Here is a 22,204-nt window from a genome sequence, read left to right as displayed (position 1 = left end):
CTAAAATATTATTCAACAATGTGATGAGTGCCATAATATGCTGTGGGAGCACAGAGAAAATAGGAAGGACTCTCCCTAATTCTCTTTTTAGGGACATTTTCACATAAGAAGTGGCATAGGAGCTAGGTCTTGGAGGATAGTTGAGAGTTCTCATGAGACAGATTAACAGGAGAAAAACCAACAAAAGTTTAATAACATGTACACGTGGGAGAAACCCAGGAAAACAGAGTAACTTGCCAAGATGGCCGAAGCCTTCACTTTACCACCCTCAGCTAAAGACGAAAGAAAATGTTGGGGATGGGAAGAGTCAGGGACTCAAAGAGAAGGGAGGCAATTCACACGGAGGTGAAAAGGAGCAAACATTTGGAAAACTAGAGTTTGTCCACACAGAAACAGAAGAACACAGAGGGGAGTCCAACAAATGGGATTTTCTAGGTTCCTTCCTGTCTACCACCCAGTTCATGTTATGCTAAGGTGATAGCTCCACTTCCTGAGACAGGTTTTTTCATCTGAATTCTTTTAGGCAGTTAAGGGAGAGGTAACAAGAAAAACTTTGAGTCTTGTTTCTTAAAAATAATCAGTTTAAAATAATCCTCATGTTAAAGAGACACATTTTGAGTGGCAAATTTTGTTCCCCTTCAGTATACTCTGTGATTTTCACATGATGACAAAATCGGCTGTTGACACATTTCTCAGTATGTACTCCGCCTGTTAAGCAACGCATGATTGTATATATATATATTAGAAAGAGAGATTGATTTGTTTAGGATGGACTCACATAATTGTGGAAGCTGGTAAGTCTGAAATCTGCAGGATAGGTTGGCAGGCTGAAGACCCAGGGAAGAACTGATGTTGCAGCTCAAGTCGGGAGGCAGAATTCTATCTTCTTTGGAGAACCTCAGTCTTTTTCTCTTAAGGTCTTCAACTGATTGGGTGAGGCGCACCCACAGTATGTAGGGTAATCTGCTTCACGCAGAGTCGACTAATATAAATGTTAATCTCATCTGAAAAATAACTTCATTGCAACATCTAGTCTAGTGTTTGACCAAATATTTGGGTATTGTGGCCTAGCTAAGTTGACACATAAAATTAATTGTCACTGCTAGAGTAGAGTGGTTATTGTCTGAAAGTATTGTTCCTGGGGTCCTGAGGTTCCTAGTTGGTCTGCCTTCTTTTCTCTACCTTTTGGAGTTGTCTTATGTTTGTTTCATAGACAACATCCAGGGTTTTTATCTAGACTTAGCAGGAGGAATATAGAAAATGCCTGCTCTTGCTTTTTATTTGCTGCCTTCTTTTAACATATCAGATTAAATGCTTCATTTATATTTGAGGCCATAGGGTTTTATTTCTAAGCCTCTTCTCTGTTTTCTTCTGTAAATTATTTAGTTCTTCCTTTTGTGTGGTTTTTTTTAAAATATCACATCTTTTTGACTAGAGTGTCTGATTTTATGATTTTATCTGGGTGTTTTTTTCTCCGCTTTCAGATTTTAGTTTAAAATTTTCTTCATTTAGTTGGAAGTATTTCTAAGCATATTCACTGTGGTCTTGGTGAGATACATTCTGACCTTTGCCAGGAACTCATTAGTGTATAAGCTGTAATCCAGAAAAACAGTGCTGTGATTTGACTCCATTGTTTATATTCTGCTGTTCACTTTCTTTATCTTTCTCTTCCCAAGTCCCAATCTTTAACTTGAAAAAAATTGAAAATACCATCTCTTTGCTTCAGAGACCTTCAGTATCCTACCTATGATTTCAGAGTCACTTGAGATACAGTCTGGCTTTCTGTCATTTGTTTCTAATGTGAATTGGCAAACCTTAGTGTTTGGCAGATTTGTGGCTTAGCTGGTTCCCTATCAAGTTTGATATATTGCAGGAAGATGGAATACTTTTCTGTTAGCTGTGTTATGTCTATTTTCACATAGATGCTTCTGAACTCCCCAGTCAGGGTGATTTATGGAAACTCTAATTCAAAGCCTGGGAACCACAGCCTGCCTATTTGACCCAGCCTGTCTGTCTGGCTCACTTATACCTGTGAGTCTTTATAAAGGTATTTTGCTATTCCTGTCATGCCACTCTTTTTTACTACCTTCCCTCCAACAAGTCTGCCAAACCACTTTTCAGGCTGCAGGTCTTGTTTTCTGCAGGAGTTCCTTGCAGATTGAGCAAAGGAGAGCTGCTGATATTTCTTTTTATTTTATAATTATGACACAATTTTCCCATGGCCATTTACCCTGCCCAGTCCCCCAATAATTATGTACTATTAATTTCCCTTTTAAAAAATCTACTTAGTCTTTTAAAAAATCCACTTACTCTTAGCACATATAGTATCACAAACTCTTAATTATCTGTATTAGTAGAAGAAATAGTACATAAATAGCCCCTAGCTGAATATATTTTGGTATTAACAGTTTAATATGAGACTATTTTAGGAATTCACAGAATTTCAGATAAACTAACAAAGTTACCCATTGAAACAACTTAAGAATCACCAGAAAATTGGTCACCTTTCCTAGTCCACTTCCCCTACCTAGCTTTTCCCAACATTTCAAGTAGGGAACAAGTCATATAATTTCATAGGTTGATGCAAATATTAACCTGGGTAGAGCTTCATCTATTGAATTTATACCCTTTTGGATGGGTGATGAAAATGACTGAAAGATTTGAGTTTAAAAAGTCATTCCCTCTTCATGGGTCACAAAATATATACTAGGAACTGATGATAATGTCAATTGACTCATTAAGCAGAGAAAATTATAATAGCAGAAGACTTTGTGAGCATGTTTTGCCAATTCTGGATAATTAAAAATTAATTTTCTGTTGCTTTTTATTTATGCTTTGTCATAATTGCTTTATTCTATTGGCTGAATAATATTTAAAACTTATTCATCTGGGGGCCAGCCCCGTGGCCAAGTGGTTAAGTTTGCACACTCTGCTTTGGTTGTCCAGGATTTCGCTGGGTTCGAATCCTAGGCACGGACATGGCATTGCTCGTCAAGCCATGCTGAGGCAGCGTCCCACGTTCCGCCACTAGAAGGACCCACAACTAAAAATACACAACTATGTACCAGGGGGCTTTGGGAGAAAAAGGGAAAAAAAAAATCTAAACTTTATTCGTCTGTTGTTGTCCATCCCAGTAAGCTCTTAAAGGGCAGGTATCTATGTGTGTGTTTGTCTTCCTCTGATCCTCTTTTATTTTTTTATTTTATTTTATTTTATTTTATTTTTTTGGGGGGAAGACTAGCTGTGAACTAACATCCGTACCCACCTTCCTCTACTTTATATGTGGGACGCCTGCCACAGCATGGCTTAACAAGTGGTACCATGTCCATACCTGGGATCCAAACCAGCGAACCCTGGGCCACTGAAGCGGAACATGCAAACTTAACCGCTGTGCCACTGGGCCGGCCCCTGGTCCTCCTTTAAATTATAATGACAATATAAAAACCTTAAAGAAAAAATTGAAATTTTTGACAAAAATGGTATATAATTTTTTGTATACAGGGCTTAACTTAACTCTAAAGTAGAAATTCTCTGAAAGTTGTGTGATTTATTTTTCTTTTGTTTCCAATTTGGTGCTTAATAGGCTTTTCTAAATGATGGTAGTGATAGTGACTTTAGTCACTAATGAATTTCATTCTATGTTATGGATGTATTCTTAAAATACTTTATGTAAACTATTTTAAAAATCAAATTTACAAAAGAAACCCTAAATTTGCTGTTGTAAAACAAAAGAAATTAAGCAATCTCCCATGATTTCTCAGTTTTCTAAATATGCCTTTTGTATAAAGTAGTAGGTTTGTTTATATTGAGATATATTTTTGAGACCTAAGACATATGTAGCTTGGGCTTCATTCAGTGACATTACCACCGTCCTGAGTGTTCACCCCCATGCACTGATTTCACAAGGAAGGCAAATATTTTCTGTTCATTTGACGTTTTTGATCAATTGGTAGTGGCTTACTGGAGCCCCAGGTTGAAAGCATGATGAGATTGTATCTAGGCTCAGTGAAAGAGTGCTACAGTTGATTAGTGATGTCTAACATGAGTGATGGGAAGGGAAATACTGTCTGAGTTTTCTGTATGTGTCATCAACCAACTTCAGCCTGGATCTGTGTGGTTATTCTAGGCTATGTAGGTAAGACATGTGACCTATTCCCAAATCATGAGTTTTATATTGAAAAAGCACTTGGAATTGAAGAAGCTCTGTAAAAATTTAACGTTTTTCAGGCATGCAAGCCCACAAAATTCCCCTAAGCCTTTCCATATTTAACAGTGTCAGAATAACAATGATAATATCTTAGTTTTTAAATAGCTCCTTGACATCAGCAAATTCAGAGAACCGAATGATCTTATTTTGCCTTTGCCATTCCTGACAAATATGTATCTTCAACTATGTTTAGTGCTACAAGTAAGACAGACTTTCTCATTGCTCCATTCTTGGCAATATAAAAAGCAGATCCTGTGTATTTATCACCTGCAGTGCAGGGAGGTCGTTCAATATGAAAATATATCTAACTATGAGCAGCAGTAGTTTTGAGAAGAGTAGAATCAGCAATGTGGAGTATATTTAATACAGTTGTGATGAAATTATTTTCTCTCCAATAATCATTTCTTAGAGTTAAGAGGGAGTTTACTAGTTTGCAAAGAGATGGTAAAACCTCTGAGGCTAGGTTAAGTGACTCCCCTAAATCACAAAGCTACAGCTTGGATTAGAGGCAGAGTGTTTGGAGGTCCCATTTCTTGACGCAAATGGTAACATTAGATAGGCTTAAATAAGAGCGCTTACAGACTGAGAAAGACAAACACCATATGATTTCACTCATGTGTGGAAGATAAACACACACACGGACAAAGGAAACAGTTCAGTGGTTACCAGAGGAAGGGGGCTGAGGGGTGGGCACAGGGGTAAAGGGGAGCGCTTACATGGTGATGGACAAGAAATAATGTACAACTGAAATTCACAATGATGTAAACTAGTATGAACTCAAAAAAAAAAGAGCACTTAGTTGGGGGCAGGGGGTTCAGAGCATTATTCTGCTTTTCTGTTGGTGTCATTTCAGAGAGCTGTTTCAAACACTTGTTTGTTTTATGGGTCTTGCTGATATAGTCCACATCCAAATATAGTCGGATATATATACCATAGGATTTCTTTTTATATTTATGATAAAAAATTGTGGCTAAAATGGAGTCAAAATATATCTTCTCGGAGAAATTCTTTACATGCAGAAAGTTCTCCAGGCTTTCAGGATCTTGTGTGTGAATTGAGAACAAGCAAGGACTATCCATGTGGAATTTTGGGTTATTCTTAAATGTGATTCTTCTGTTCGTTTTCTGGGCTCTTTGGGTTCTCTAATCCCCTTCCCAAAAGCAAGAAGAGTGCTCTCATAGATCTCAAGGGAGTTGTATATTCTTGTCACAGTAGTAGGATCCAGGAATAATTGTTTAAATTGATTTCTCTAGTCAACTCCTATACTTTAATTTTTCATTCTATAAAATATCCAAGTCAGTCAAATCTTGTTACAGTGAATTGTCTGGCCTTACTCAAGATTAGTAGTCAGTTCACTGGAGCTTGAAGTCATTTTGCCATTTAGAGATTTTTTTAGTAGATTTATTACTGTGTTATTTGATCTTTTTTTTTTTTAAAGATTGGCACCTGAGCTAACAACTGTTGACAATGTTCTTTTTTTTTTTTCCTCTTCTCCCCAAAGCCCCCCTCCCCAGTACATAGTTGTATATTCTAGTTATGAGTGCCTCTGGTTGTGCTATGTGGGACGCCGCCTTAGCATGGCCTGATGAGTGGTGCCACATTTGTGCCTGGGATCTGAACCAGCGAAACCCTAGGCCACCAAAGTAGAGTGCACGAACTTAACCACTCGGCCTCGGGCCAGCCCCCGATTTGGTCTTTATTGTATGATATTTTAGAGGAAATAGATTGTCCTCCCAGGACTAGAAGCTAAGGGAAGATATTCTTGGCACTCACAGATAGCCGGTCTTAGTTTTAATTAAATTAAATTAATTAATTAATTAATTTTTTTTAAAGATTGGCACCTGAGCCAACAACTGTTGCCAATCTTCTTTTTTTTTTCCTGCCTTTTTCTCCCCAAGCCTCCCTAGTACATAGTTGTATATTTTAGTTGTGGATCCTTCTAGTTGTGGCATGTGGGATGCCGCCTCAACATGGCCTAATGAGCGGTACCATGTCCGTGCCCAGGATCCGAAGCCTGGGCCACCGAAGCGGAGCACGTGAACTTAACCACTCGGCCACGGGGCCGGCCCCATGGTCTTAGTTTTTAACACTTGGTGTTTGAAATTGTCCAGCATCTTGGTGCAGCTGGTGACCATTCTTTCCTTCAGTAAATACTTTTTGACTGCCTTCTGTGTGCCAGTACTGTCCCAGCGCCAGGGATACAGTGCTGATCAAGATGGACTCAGTCCCTGCCTTCGCAGAGCTTAGAATGCTCAGCTCTAAGTAGTCCTGGGCCTTACTACAGTTGCTCACAGAGGGATATGAGGACACCTAATGAATCAAAATTTATTACGTGTTTTGGAAAGAAAGAAGACATTCTGAATACTTCTTAAAAGTTAAGTAGTAAATTCATAGCGTATGTCAGCCGCTGTTGTTTGATAGCCTCAGTTATGACCAAGTTTTACTTAGCTGTGGGCAAAGTGCCTACACAGTTTTTTCAGCTTCAATCCTCCCACTTGCCTTGGAGGTTAAAGGACAATTGATTTTGATTGATCTTTCACATTATCCCCTTAAACTCTTAGAGGATTCTTTACTGCATTTGTCTACCAGATCATTTTCAGTGACATTTGAGAAATAAGATCTGTCTTGTATATGGAGATGGTTTCTCTGTGATGTGCCGTGAACTTCACACTGGCCCTTGCCAGAGATCTCTATTTTTACAGCTATGTGCGTCATTGTCATTTCCAGCTGATAGATGCCTGAATGCAAGTTCACATCCTTCCTGTCTGAGGACTTGTGGGAGTTGGCTCCGGCAAGAGGATAGACAGCAGAGAAGGTCACTGAGAAAAGGCGGTTGGAGTATTAGTTCTTTCCTTGTCCCCACATGGCATTCTAAAGAGTGGTAAATCTATTGTTTGGTACAACTGTTGAGCCCCTTCCTGTTGTTACTTTTTCTCAGTCTTCAGCCTCCTTACGGTTTTCTGTGGCTTTCGGAATCCGCTCTCCCCGGGTTTCACAGCTGCATATTTCTTTGATGCTTCTCCTACAAGTTCTCTAGTGGTTCCTTCCGTCCCTTGCTTCTTCCACCTTCTTTTGCCCAGTCCTGTAGGCATCCTCCCAAGCTTTATCTATGGTCTTCTGCTTCTCTCTATTTCTTTCTTCTCTCCCTTTTTCTACCTTTTCTCCTTTTCCTCCCTCCTCTTATTTTCATGCGTTCTTGTGTACATTTGTTAAATAGCATTTACTTAGCAGCTACTGTGTGCTTTGTACTTTGCTAGGTTTTTGGAGTGCATGACTGAATGAGACAGACACAGCTGCAGCTTCCATAGAATTTACCAATTTCTCAATTAATTCATAAATTATACTTGTGAAATGTTTTAATGAAGAAGTACTGGTTGTTATGAGAGCATGTAATTTGGGGACCTGTCCTAGTTTAAGTGGACAGTGAAGTCTTTCCTAAGGAAACCATTTCTGGCTGAAATCTGAAGGATGAGTAGGAATTTAAGAGGTGGAAGCAAGGAGGGTTCCAGGCAGTAGGAACAGAGAACAACTCTCTCTCAGTATCCCAGTCACATGGGCCTCCTTAGTTACTTGAATACGTCATGCTTCTTCCCACCTCAGTCGGGGTAAAGCGCAAGTTACCGTCCTCTTTCAGTCTCACCCAAACTGATTCTTCACTGCAACCCTCTGCTTTCCCCAGTTCACTGGATTAGATATGTTGGTGTCATTGATTTCCTTTGAAATAGACCTGAGATTTGCCCTTGCTTCTTTCTTTATTCCCACTGCAATAGAACTTTAAAACTTCATCACTTCACTACTGGATACTCTGTTAGTGACTGGAGTCATTGCTTCCAGCTTTTCCTCCAGCCTTTCCTTGTCCCTCCCTGCCCAGCATAGCCACTGTGGACGTCTCTTTCTGAGACCCATTTGTTAATCATATCAATCGTTGGCTGAAAACCTAGAGTAGATTCCTGATGCACAAAAGCCAGATTCTCCTAATTTCAGTCCTTTCATTATCCGTCCTTAGACCATCTCTCGCTAGTTTTGTTTCTCAACACTCAGCTCTTGGGACAAGCAGATATTCCTCCTGTTTTCCCTGTAAACCGTGCTCGTCTCTCCCTTTTTTCCTCCGTTCTCCGACTTTTACCACCATCTCCATGAAATCTTTTCAACTACTGTAGCCCCCTGTGATTTCTTCCTCTCTGAACTCAGATTGCTCTTATAATACTTTGTATTTCATATGTGCTAATATCCTTTTCTGAGATAAGTTATAAGTTTAATAACAGAGACATGTCTTTGAATTTTATATACCCTAGTTTAGGATTCACCAAATAATAAAGGCTTTGATGATGCCCGGAAGATTCATTTTGATATCATTTAGTGGATACTGATAATTCATTGCTTTTGAGGACTGTACGTAGTCAATATGTAACCCTTCTGTCCTACATGTTAGGCGTAAATTGAATTGACAGTAGACGTCAATCTAGGTTGAAAACAAGAACAATTCATTTTAATGGGCTCTAATGCTCTAGAGTTTTTTTCTATCAGTCAAGTTCTCACATTCACAGAGTTAGTCAAGGATTCCTTCTAATATTACAGGTATTTGTGTAGTCCTTTATACCTTACATGCTTTATTTAAATGAGTCATCTCATTTAATCCTCACTACAACTCTTTGAGGTAGATGGTATTATCCTTATTTTACAGAAGAATAAATTGAGCTATAAAAAACTTAAATGCGTATGAGTCACTCAGCTGGTTGATGGTGGAGCCCAGACCTGAATCTAGGTCTCTGACTTAGAACTCTTCTTCTAATTTTTTAAATAAAATTTTTTTCCCAGATTTACTGAGATATAATTGGCAAATAACATTGTATATGTTTAAGGTATACAATGTGATGATTTGATATATGTATATATTGTGAAATTATTACCACAATGAGGTTAGTTAACACATTGGTTACCTCACGTAGTTACCATTTTTTTGTGGTAAGAACATTTAAGATCTACTGTCTGAGATTTCAAGTATACAACACTGTATTGCTAACTTTAGTCACCATGCTGTACATTAGATCCCTAAAACTTAGTCATCTTATAACTGAAATTTGTACCTTTTCACCAACATCTCTCCATTTCCCATAGCCCCTGGTAACCATCATTCTGCTCTGTTTCTATGAGTTTGACTTTTTTAGGTTCCACCTGTAAGTAAGATCATACACTATTTATCTTTTTCATTCTGACTTATTTCACTTAGTATAATTCCCTCAGGGTTCATCCATGTTGTCGCAGATAGCAGGGTTTCCTTCTTTTTTATGGCTGAATAATATTCCACTGTGTGTGGGGGGGTGTGTGTGTGTAGTGAATACATACCACATTTCATCTGTTGATGAACTCTTAGGTTGTTTCCATGTCTTGGCTATTGTGAATAATGTTGCAATGAACATGGGGGTGCAGATATCTCTTCAAGGTAGTGATTTCGTTTCCTTCAGATATATACCTAGAAGTGGGATTGCTGGATCATATTGTAGTTCTATTCTTAATTTTTGAGGAGCGTCCCTACTGTTTTTCATAATGCTATACCAATTTACATTCTTGTCAACAGTGCACAAGGGTTCTCTTTTTTCTACATCCTTACCAACATTTGTTATTGCTTGTCCTTTGGATAATAGTAATTCTAACAGGTGTGAGGTGATAGCTCATTGTGGTTTTGATTTGTGTTTCCCTAGTGATTAGTGATATTGAGCACCTTTTCATGTACCTCTTGACTATTTGTATGTCTTCTTTGGAAAAGTGTCTGTTCAGGTCCTTTGCCCATTTTTAAATCAGATCATTTGTTTTTTTGCTGTTGAGTTTGTTTTCCTGATACATTTTGGGTATTGATCCCTTATCAGATTTATGATTTGCAAATATTTTTCCCCATTTCATAGGCTGTCTTTTTATTTTGTTGATTGTTATGGCTTCTTTTCTAATTACCTTATTTCTTCTCTAGTAGAGAACCACCCCTTGATCATACCTAAACATTTTCTGCTGGAGGCTTTTGTCCTTGTGTGTTTTAGTTGTTCAGTAACTGCTTCCACAAAAAAAGAATTCTTTATTGAGCTGCCTCCCAGGAAGGATGAAAAGAAGTTACATTTTTTTAATGGATTAATATCTCAATTAATATGATTTTTGCCGTGATATCTTTCTAAAAACTTTACTTTAAATGGAATTTGCATGTGTGGTGTAATGAGTGGAGCCTAAAGCTAACTGGTGTAGTTGGGTATTAATTAGTTACTACCCACATCTCTGGTAGACCATGTAGTCAACACCAAATCCAGATAATCAGACCTGTAGTATGCCCGGCCGGAAAAGGCCATGCTGTGGTCAAGTATTGAAGTGTCATACTGAGAGCTCCCTCACTGAAGGAGGTCTAGGCATGAGACCATGAAAGTCTCTGCCCCTTGCTGGTTCTGTTTGATTACAGAGGCCTGACACTAGCAAATCTTTTAAAGACTTATTTCATGTTTTTAAAATCCTTGGGAGCTACAGAGTGGGTGTTCAGACCAGAAAGGCTGCTTCCTGAAGTGTTTATGCAAAGGATCATTTTTAGAGAGTTATGTGGAATGGAATTGGGTCTGACGTCAATTCTCAGTGTGCTGTCTCTCCCCTGGAGGAATAGCCCATATGTAGAGACAGATGTGAGACTGAAGTCTTTTTACATATAAATAATGCTGGGAGAGAATGAGAATGTTACTGTGAGTTAGAGGTTGGGGAAGAACAGAGTTTACTGTGAGCCAGAGATGATCAAGTTGTTCTTATATGCACTTTTTAAAACTTTTGTTTGCGTATAACTCATGTCTAAATGTGCACAAAACATAAGTGTACAGTAAATTAATAATAATAGAGCAGGTACCTGTGTAACCCTCACCCAGGTCAAATACTAGAAGATTGCCAGCACCCAGAATCTCCCCCAGCAATTCCTTTTAATTTTTTGAGGAAGATTAGCCCTGAGCCAACATCTACCGCCAGTCCTCCTCTTTTTGCTGAGGAAGATTGGCCCTGAGCTAACATCCATGCCCATCTTCGTCCTTTATTTTAGATGTGGGACGCCTGCCACAGCATGGCTTGATAGGTGGTGCATAGATCCACGCCGGGGATCCGAACCCTCGGGCTGCCAAAGCAGAGTGCACAAATTTAACCACTACGCCACTGAACCAGCCCCATCCCAGCAATTCCTTTTGATCACTACCCACTCCTCCCATCAGAGGGAGTCTCCTCACTTATATGGTAATAATTTCCTTGCTTTTCTCTTTAGATTTACCACTTTCGTATGCATTCCTAAATAATAGGTTAGTTTTGCCTGTTTTTGAACTTCATATACATGAAATCATACTGCAATTTTTGTGTGTCTTGATCTTTTCACTCAACATTTTGTTTGTAATAATCACACATGTTGTTGCATGTAGCTGTAGTTTGTTCTCTTTTATTACTGTATAGTATTTCATTGTATGAGTGTACCACAACTTATTATTTTACTGTTAATGGATGTTTGGTTGTTTCCAACCTGAGCCAACTGCAAATAATGCCACTTTGAACATTCTTGAACTTGTCTTTTGGTGCATGTGTTTCTCTTGGATATACATTAGTTTGAGCCATGTGAAATTACCATTTTTGTGTATTAAACAGTCAAATATTAATGATTTCATATGGTTCAATCTAATACCTAGGAGTAGAATTCTTGAATTGTAGGAAATGCGTATGTTTATTTTTAGCAGATTCTGCCAAACAGTGTTCTGAAAGTCTTGTACCAACTTAAACTCCTGCCAGCAATGTATAAGAGTAGTTCCTCATTCTGGCCAACGCTAGGTATTATAATTTTTCATCATGGCTTTGATTTGCGTTTCCTTGGTTACTGATGAGGTTGAGCACTTTTTCATTAGTTTTTGGCAGTTTAGATTTCTTCTTATGAAGTACCTATTCAAGTCATTTACCCATTTTTCTATTGGATGGTCTTTGTCTTATTGATTAGCAGGTGTTCTTTATATATTCTAGATATGAATCCTTGATTGTTAAATGTGCACATATATCTTCTCCCATTATGTGGCTCATCTCTTCCCTCTCTCAGTGGTATCTTTGATGAATAGATATTCCTAATTTTAATGTAGTCAAATTTATCCATCATTTCTGTTACAGTTAATGCTTTTTATATTGTGTCTAAAAAGACTTTTACCATAAAACCTTGAAGATATTCTCCCATATTATCTTCCTAGAGGTTTATTATTTTGTTTTTCACATTTCGTTCTGTAATCCATCTGAAGTTGATTTTTATGTATGGAGTGAGGTTGAGGTCCAATTTCATTTTTCCCCCAGAGGATATCCAGTTGTCCCAGCACCAGTTAGTGAAGAGACCGTCCTCTCCCCACTGCTCTGAGGTGTCATTTCTGTCATAAATCAGGGTCCATATGTGCCTGCCTCTGTTCTTGGTTCTGTTCTCTTCACTGGTCTATTGATCTGCTCCTGCACTGGTACCTCATTGTCTTAATTACTTTAACTTTATAGTAAATAAACCCCCACCTTCCTTGCTCTTCTTTTCTAAGAGTGCCTTGGCTTCTGCATTTCCATATATGTTTTAGAATTACCTTGTCAAATTTCACAAAAAAAGTCTATTGGAATTTTTATTGAGATTTCATTTAAACTATCAATCAGTTTATTTAGAATTTACGTCTTTATAATAGTGAGCCTTTAATCTAGGAATAAAGTTTATCTCTCCATTTAATAGGGTAAACTTTACGGGCTGGCCCTGTGGCTGAGTGGTTAAGTTCACGCGCTCCGCTTCGGCAGCTCAGGGTTTCACTGGTTCGGATCCTGGGCGCGGACATGGCACTGCTCATTAGGCCAAGCTGAGGTGGTGTCCCACATGCCACAACTAGCAGGACCCACAACTAAAAAAATATACAACTACATACTGGGGGGATTTGGGCAGGAAAAAAGGAAGATTGGCAACAGTTGTTAGCTCAGGTGCCAATCTTTAAAAAAAAAACTAATAAGGTATACTTTATTCTCTATCAAAAAATTTTGAAATAAAATTCATCATTTCAAAGATTTGTTTATTGTGATAAATTTTACCATTTTAACCATTTTCAGGTATACAGTGCGAGGCATTAAGTATATTCACACTGTTGTGCAACCATTACCACTCTCTATCTCCAGAACTTTTTTATCATCCCAAACTGAAACTCAGTACCCGTTAAACAAACATTTTGTTTATTCATTCATCCACTGATGGACAGTTGGGGTGTTTCCACCTTTTGTCTATTGTGAATAATGCTGCTATGAATATCTGGATACAAATATTTATTTTGAGTCCTTGCTTTCAGTTCTTTGGGACCTATAACTAGAAATAGAGTTCCTGAATCTTATGGCAACCAATGATTTTAAAGTGTACTATTCAGTGGCTTTTAGTACATTCATAATGTTCTGCAACCAACATCACCATGTAATTTCAAAACATTTTCTTCACTCCCCCCAAAAAACCCATACCCATTAAGCAGTCACTCCCTCAATTCTGAGCAACCACTAATCTGCTTTCTGTCTCAATGGATTTGCCTATTCTGGACATTTCATATAAATGGAATCACACAATATTTGGTCTTTTGTGTCTAGCTTCTTTCACTTAGCATAATATTTGTAAGGCTCATCTATGTTATAGTTTGTGTCCTTTTTAAGACTGAATGGGCCAGCCCCGTAGCATAGTGGTTAGGTTTGGTGTGCTCTGCTTGGGTGGCCCAGGTTTGCAGGTTGGGTTCCCAGGCACGGACCTACACCACTTGTCAGCCGTGCTGTGGTGGCAATCCACATGTTAAGTGGAGGAAGATTGGCACAGATCTTAGCTCAGGGCTAATCTTCCTCAAGCAAAAAAAAAATAAAAAGAGGGGAGATTGGCAACAGATGTAAGCTCGGGGCTAATCTTCCTCAGCAAAAAATCAAAATAAAAAAATAATATTCCATTGCCTGTATATACATTTTAATTATATGAATATACCACATTATAAATTCATCAGTTGATAGAATTTGTCGATAAAATTGTATCTTTTTTTATAGAGGACTTTCCCATATTTTGTTAGATTTATTTCAAGGCACTCATTTTCAAGTCCTTGTAAATAATATTTTTATAATATAATTTGAAAATACATAATTAAAAAATATAATAATATTGTATATTGTTTACTGCTGTTATACAGGCATATATCACATTGATTTTACATCCTATAAGTCTAAAGTTTGATAAACTCTCTTAATTCCAAAAATGTATTGGTTGATTCTTTTGGACTTTATATATACCAGTCATGTCATTGAGATAAATGAGTTTTGTTTCTTTCTATTTCATCTGAAGTTTTTTTCTTTCTTTTATCTTTCCCTGCTGACTAGAACCTCTAGTACAGTGTTGAGTAGAGTAATGATAACAAGCGGCCTTGACGTATTCCTGATCCCACAGGAGAAGCTTTCGACTCTTCACCATTAAATATGAGATTTGCCATAGATCTATTCATGTTTCAAATGCTCTTTATCTTAGCTGAAACCTAGCATTCTAGGAGGACTCTTCTTTTTTTTTAAGATTGGCACCTGAGCTAACATCTGTTGCCAATCTTTTTCTTTTTTTCCTTCTTCTTCTTCCTTCTAAAGCCCCCCAGTACATAGTTGTATATTCTAGTTGTGAGTGCCTCTGGTTGTGGCTTGTGGGACGCCACCTCAGCATGATGTGATGAGCGGTGCCATGTCTGTGCCCAGGATCTGAACCAGCGAAACTCTGGGCCACTGAAGCGGAGTGCACAAACTTAACCACTCAGCCACAGGCTTGCCCCTCTTTTTTGGTTTCAATTTTTAAGAAGCATTTAGATGAGCTCCTGAGAGCACTTTGCCTCTATTTCAGTCATTTTTGACAGTCTTAATATATGACTTCTTTTGTGTGTATGTGAGGAAGATTGACCTTGTGCTAACATCTGTTGCCAGTCTTCCTCTGTTTTATGTGGGATGCCACTATAGCGTGTCTTGAGGAGCAATGTTAGGTCCATACCCAGGATCCGAACCTGTGAACCCCGGGCTGCCCAAGCTGAGTGTGTGAACTTAACCACTACGCCACCGGGCCAGCCCCAAGATATGACTTTTGAAGTCGTACTGACCTGGGTCAAAATATGGCTCTGCTGGATACTCACATGACTTTGCTTAGGACTGTAAATCCATTTTGGGCAAGAACTGTGTCTTATTTATTGGATTCTGTATCATTAGCTCTAACTTAATGCCTGGTACATTGTGGGGGTTTAATATATGTATCTTGAAAAAAAATGAAGTTATTGAGTTTGTCTGAGCCTTGACTTCCTCATTTATAAAATAGAGATTAATAATCCCTTATAGGCCTTGATATAATGATTTTTAAAGTGGTTATGTGACATAGTTGACCTGTAAGAAACTGAAAAATAATAGTTTCCTCCCTTGAGATTTACTTTTCTTTAGCTGACTACATTAGTGATTAAGATGCTTAAGGGACCCAATTTCCAATGGCTGGGGGTTCCCCACAGTAGCAACAATTCTCAGACACCAGCTGGGTGTCCTACAGTTCAACTAAATTCTGACACTATCTACCCAGAGATGGCATCATATTCCACTGGTTAAGGGCTCAATCCTACAAGACTGCACCCCTTGTCCCTGTACTCCAGATGCCAATCACAAGCGCAGGTTGTTACCTGGGCTTCTGACCAACTGGCTACTGATTGGAGGTTCCCATGACCTCCTCCTTGGATTTCAGGTGCCAATCACAAGTCCAGGTTGCTACCTGTACTTCTGACCAACTGGTTATAAATCAGAGGTTCCCACGACCCCCTTCTGGGTTCGGGTAATTTGCTAGAGCAGCTCACAGAACTCAGAGAAACGTTTTACTTATTAGATTACTAGTTTATTATAAAAGGGTTTAACTCAGGAACAGCTAGATGGAAGAAATGTTTAGGGCAAGGTATGGGGAAAGTGTTTGGATCTTCCATACCCTCTCCCACCCGCGCCACTCTCCCCGAATCTCCACATGTTCACCAACCTGGAAGCTCTCTGAACCTCGTCCTTGTGGACTTTTATGGAGGCTTCATTACCGAGGCACAATTGATGAAATCATTGGCCATTGGTGATTGAAGTCAGTCTCCAGCCCCTCTCCCCTCCCCGCCGAAGTGGGGAGTGGGACTGAGAGTTCCATCCCCCTAATCCCACAGTTCTCCTGGCAACCAGCCTCCAGCTTTCCAGAAGTCACCTCATTAACATAAATGCGGTTGTGTTGAAAGGAGCTTGTTATGAATACCAAGACACCCCTTTCACCTTTATGGCTTTGAAGAGTTTTTAGGAACTGAGGACAAGAGACCAAATATTATAACAAAAACTGCTCTCATTGCTCCTATGCTTAGGAAATTACAAGGGTTTTGGGAGCTGTGAGCCAAGAACAGTGGAGCAAGACCAAAATATATATGTTTATTATAAATCACAATATCACAGTGATGTTTTCTGTCTTTGAGTTTTTATTTAACTTCACAGAAACTTGTGTGTTGTCTTTTTTTCTGTTTGTTTTAAAAAAAGTTAAAACTTTAAAATTAAAAAGGCTTAAACATTTTCCCTGTGGCTGTTAAATATTCTGATAGCTTCAAGATGAGAAGAAGAATGTAATTATATTTTGAAATGAACTATTTAACAACAGAATTATCCTACAGATTTTGTGGCTTGTTCCATCGGATTAATCAGTTTTGTGAGAAGCACAGTACCACCGTGGTTTTAAATGAATTGTGTTAATATTCTCTTATGAGCATCTGTGATGCTCTGGTGTATCCATGTTGTGAGCAACTAAATGACTATAGTTTTGCTAATAGTTACTGTTTATTTTTCATAATCTTTTCCACTTCTGCAGTTTCGATATCTCAGTTTCACTGATCTTTTCCTGCAGGGACAGTTTCCATGTCTCTGTCAGTTCTGTTGAATTTTTGAAGGAGAGGATATGCATATTCTGGACCATTTGCGAGGTGTCGCGTAACCTCACATTGACTCTGTCAGCAGAGACAGGGCTTCCTCACGCATTAGCATTTGTGTTTAGTCATGCCCTTTCAATCTCTGGAGTAAGAGGCGATGCATTAGAAGGGAGCAATAGTGAGAAGATAGTTTTTTGAATAGGTTGTGGACTCATGCTAGCTTCAGAAGTGTCTGTGAGGCTAGATGGACTTAATACCCAAGCTAGAGTCAGAACTCCCAAAGCTTACGTATATATTTGGCTGGATGAGTGCGTGCCCTCCCCCACACCCCCGGAAGCCTTATCAAAGTGGAGAGAGCAAAGAGCAACATTATCTGAGGACTTGGATGTTTGTGCTTCTAAAACCCTATGGGAATTCTTAGGATTGCAATTGATATTCCTTACCCTGAAAGAACCTTTGAAATTATTGATGAAAGTTTGGTCTTACTCTATTGCAGATTGACATCAGTAAATGCCATTATTTAGTGGATTTGGACACCATGAGAGAAACACCCCGGGAGCCGAAATATTCATCCAATAGAGAAGAGTGGATCAGCTTGGCCTACAGACCATTCCTTGATGCTTCTAGGTATGTGACTTTAATTCTAGGAGATGTAGTAGGACTAGTAAGGGTGAAAATTGGAATCTAGGATTGAATAACTTCCAGTCGTGGGCTGACTTTAGTAGCCATCATTTTATTTTTGTGTTTGGGCCCAAACACATCTGTTCTTATCCAGTTTCCTGCGAAATCTAAGAGTGTTCTCTTTTTCTAGGCACCAGAATGCAAAGTATCGTTGACCTTAAACAAATAGCCAGTTATTTCTCCAGCAAAAATGGGCTTATTCAAGATCAGCAAAGAATTGCAATTAGATATCTACAGCCATTGTGAGCCACGTGCTAGCCCTGAGCAGCAAGGGGAGGAGAAAAATGCTTTATAGAGGGGAAGAGGAAGTTGGGAGCACTATTGTAAACAACGAGTCTGTTGGACGCGACTGGTAGTTTGAAGTGTAGTGGCTTTTCATTAGCTGAGTTGTGACAGTCTCTGATGGTTGAGCTTCTTGCCGGTCAGGAAGAGGAAGTCCTTCTTCTTCCTGTTGGGCTCTGCTATTGCCATAGGGCCTGGGAGCGCCCCCTTTTGGCCTTCCAGCTCCATTTTAATGAGGTTTCTGTTTATTAATTTCCACAGTTTATTTTGGTATCATCCAAATAAAAGAATCTAAGTAAAAACAGATCCACTGAAGAAAACACAAATAAGTGTTTGAAATTGATTATTTTTGGCAACTAACTTCAGCTATCTTAATTAAGAGTATTCTAACATTGTTAGGAAGATTGACAGTGTCCTTTAAAGAACTAGGAGTTCGTATCCATTATTTTTGGCCTTGAGCCTCAGTCAGGGATGAGGCAGGCCTTACTCGATCTTAAAGAGAGAAACCAACTAGACCAGGGCTTGACTGGCACTTTAGAAAGGTCTCAGAATTAAGGATAAGAGAGGAGTCAGGATGTTCAGATAAAGCAGTAAGGGGTGAGTTGGAGGGGTCAGGTTGTCTTTGGGCACAAGTCCAGGTAAACAGACAGTTGAAGTTAAGGAGGTCCAGGGAGGCCTGGCAGGCAGAGCCCAGGATCCAAGAGGTCAGACAGAAAGCGAAAGGTAGAATACCAGGTCTTGAGAGGCAGGTCTGGGACTCAGAAACAGGGAAGAAAACATTTTCAGTAGTAAGGAGTAGTCAGAAGCTGCTGATAAATCAAGTAAGGAGAAGCATAACAACTGTCCATTGGATGTGGCAGCTGATAAAAGCAATTTTGGTGGAGTGGGGCAGGGTAGAAGGACTTGAGAGATTAGAGGGGTCAGAGCAAAAATAGTAAGACAAAAATTGGAAAGGGCAAATATAGACAAGTCTTTTGAAGAGTTTTGCTATAAAGAGAAGCAGAGAAATAGGACTATAGCTGGTGGTGGGTGCAGGGAAATGATGACTAGAGAAGATTTTTGTCCTTTAAAAAAATTATTTTTATTGTGGTAGCATATATATATAACATAAAATTTTCCATTTTAACCATTTCAAGTGTACAATTCTGTGGCATTCATTACATTTACAATGTTGTGCAACCATTACCATTATCTTTTTTATAAATTGACGTATAATTGACATATAACATTGTATAAGCTTACGGTGTACAACATGTTGGTTTGATACACTTACATATTGCAATATGATTACTACAGTAGTATTAGCTAAAACCATTATCATGTGACAGATATACATTTCTTTTTTGTGTTGAGAATACCATTATCTATTTCCAAAACTTTTTTTATCACCCCAAACTATTCCACTTTTATTTTTTTAAGATGAGGGAAATAACAGTCATGTTTGTATATTGTTTTTTTGGGTTTTTTAAAAAGATTTTATTTTTCCTTTTTCTCCCCAAAGCCTCCTGGTACATAGTTGTGTAGTTTTAGTTGTGGGGCCTTCTAGCTGTGGCATGTGGGACGCTGCCTCAGCATGGCTTAATGAGCGGTGCCATGTCCGCGCCCAGGATCTGAAGCAACAAAACCCTGGGCTGCCGAAGCGGAACACATGAATTTAACCACTAGGCCATGGGGTTGCCCCCACCCCATTGTGTTTATTCCTTCACCAGTTGATGACATCTGGGTCACTTCCACTTTTTGGCTATTATGAATAATGGTGCTATGAACATTCAAGTTCAGTCTTTGTGTGCAGGGTTGGGTTTTAGCCAAGAAAGTTCAAAGTGTCGAGGGAGTTGAGGGTTTATGCAGGGAAGTGATACAATGATTGATCATGGCCTTCAGTTGGGTAAGGAGGAAGAGGGCAGGGCATCGAGGGAGTGGAAGACCGTGAAAGGTTGTAGGATCATAGATTGATATTCGATACATTGTCAGAATTGGAATAGTAATAGGAGAGAGCTTGAAAGAGAAGCAGCAGTGATGGTATGAAGTTCTCTACATCACACATGTTCTTTGGTGCCTGGTTTGTTATTTGATGACTAAGTACTTGGGCTAGGTCTCTATTGTGCCTTCATTTTTGAGTTGAGAAAACTGTGACAACATGAGATCTGGGCCTGGAAGGATCTCTAGCTCTGAAGGGAGAGCAGATCCCAAACAACCTTCCTGTTAACAAAGGGAAGGTTAGTGGGTCACACTTACTCACCAGAAGCACATTGGTCACAGAACAAACTCTGTTTATAGCAAATGGAGCAAGGAAGTATTTTTGAGGTGACTTCTTTTTTCCTTTTGGTTTTGAAGGGTTAAAATGAGAAAGGTTTGTCATCTTCCCATTTCCCCTTTTGGTAGCTCACTAGCACAGCAGCTGGTACACATAAACTGTGAGCCTTTGGGACAAGACAAAGTGACACTTGTGCAGTTTTCCCTGGAGAATTCGAATCTTTTGAGGGAAGAGCATAAGGTGTTGGTCACCTTCCCACCTGCCTTCTGGTGAGCACAGTGACTTGGGGTGATCATACAGCCACACTAGTGATGTGGCTGAATTTCCTCCTCCAGGCCCCTCTGTGTTCAGCACTGTCCTCAGCTAGCAGGAGCAGGTGACACATTGGGAGACCATGAAATATGAGTGCCTTTCCCAGAGATGCTACATGCTGTTCCCCACCGAATATCCTGCTTCCCTAACAAGGTAGATTTTAAGGGCAGAAATAAAGCATAAGTGGCTCCATTTGAAAAAGTTTATTGAACATCTTCTACATCTAAGACTTTAGACTGTGGGCAGACAATACCACTGCCTTTGGGAGTTTCCAGTATCTCTGGGGAGATGCACCATAGTTCAGAGAAGTGCTGTTAGAGCATAGGAGGAAGGCATTAATTCCAAAACAGCTAGGGTGAGAGGGACCAAGGAAGGTTCCCAGAGGAGGTGACATCTGAAGATTGCATTGGTGATAGTATGGGAGGTGGACTGAAAGGAGGCAGAGTTGGAGGCATAGAAACAAGTTAGGAGGCTATTCTGGTTGACTAGATGGAAGGTCATGCGGGACTGAACTCACCTGCAAAGGAGGGATAGGCTGAAGAGACGTGTTGTTTCAGAGAAAGATCAGGACAAATTTTAGATCCCAAAACCCACGACTTTCCTCAATGGCCCGTATCAAGCTTTTGAAAATTGCCTTTGCTATATGAGAAGTGTAATCCTAGTTATTGTTGTGGATTGCTTTCTCTTGCTGGGCTGGTCCCTGACCAGAAGCTTTTGCAAGTTGAGTGTAATTTGCTAGGGAGAGCCGACCTGAAGCTTCCTTCCTGGTGTGTCCTGTTTCTCCTCTTGGTCCCTGCTGCTCCTTTACGTCCTGTTCGCCCAATGAGCACACTTCTGGTGCAGGTAGAGGAAGGAGAAGTTTATTGGGGAATGCCTTCAGAGGTTTTTCATTTCCCATAAATTGTACTAATTTCCCCAAAATTGGTGGTTTTTTCATGACCATATGACAAGGAAAGGATTCAGTTGGTTTAAAAACTTAAAAGGTGCAGTTCACCTGAAGGTGTGCAAAGTTTAGTGAAAAGAGTGTGGAGTCAGAAGACTCGTGCATTTAATCCTGGCTACTTACTGGTTGTTCCTCTCTGATTCCCAAATTTCCATATCAATAAAACAGAGATAATAATATTTTATCTACTTTATGGGAATGTTGCAAGGGTTAAATGAGAGCGGAAATATGAAAACATTTTAAAATTCTAAAGTATTATGTAAACGTCAGACCTTTCAATTAATTAGCAGGCTGCCTAGGGTTCCAAAATTATGCTGGTTTTCTTTAATATTTCTCTTCTTCAGTATTTCCTAGTATATATTGATCTAACTGCAGAAACGGAGGGATCCTATAGTCCAGTTTGCCACAGCAATTTATAACTCTTAGCACCATGACATCTCATTGCTGACTTCAGGCCAGTTAAGTTAGACTGCACTGTCAGGGGCTGTGTGCCTCAGAACTGTCTCTCTGAGGTGGTGCATGAAGTGCTCTTGAGAACACGATCCTGGATGCCTTCGAGCCTATTCACTGGGGCT

General features: G+C 39.3%; 1 protein-coding gene across 4 annotated transcripts in view; it reads left to right on the top strand.

Annotated features, from left to right (window-relative positions):
• ALG9 (ALG9 alpha-1,2-mannosyltransferase) overlaps nt 1-22,204 on the top strand; it is a 93,765-nt gene that overhangs the window by 52,615 nt on the left and 18,946 nt on the right. For all 4 annotated transcript variants that reach the window (XM_023644796.2, XM_070273600.1, XM_014741234.3 and 1 more), the window contains one exon: nt 17,654-17,784. In XM_023644796.2, the coding sequence (XP_023500564.2) occupies nt 17,654-17,784 (131 nt within the window). The remainder of the gene's footprint in view (nt 1-17,653; nt 17,785-22,204) is intronic.

This window comes from Equus caballus, chromosome 7, assembly GCF_041296265.1.
Source record: "Equus caballus isolate H_3958 breed thoroughbred chromosome 7, TB-T2T, whole genome shotgun sequence".
Classification (NCBI taxonomy): Eukaryota; Metazoa; Chordata; class Mammalia; order Perissodactyla; family Equidae; genus Equus; species Equus caballus.
This window is presented reverse-complemented; position numbering and strand designations above follow the sequence as displayed.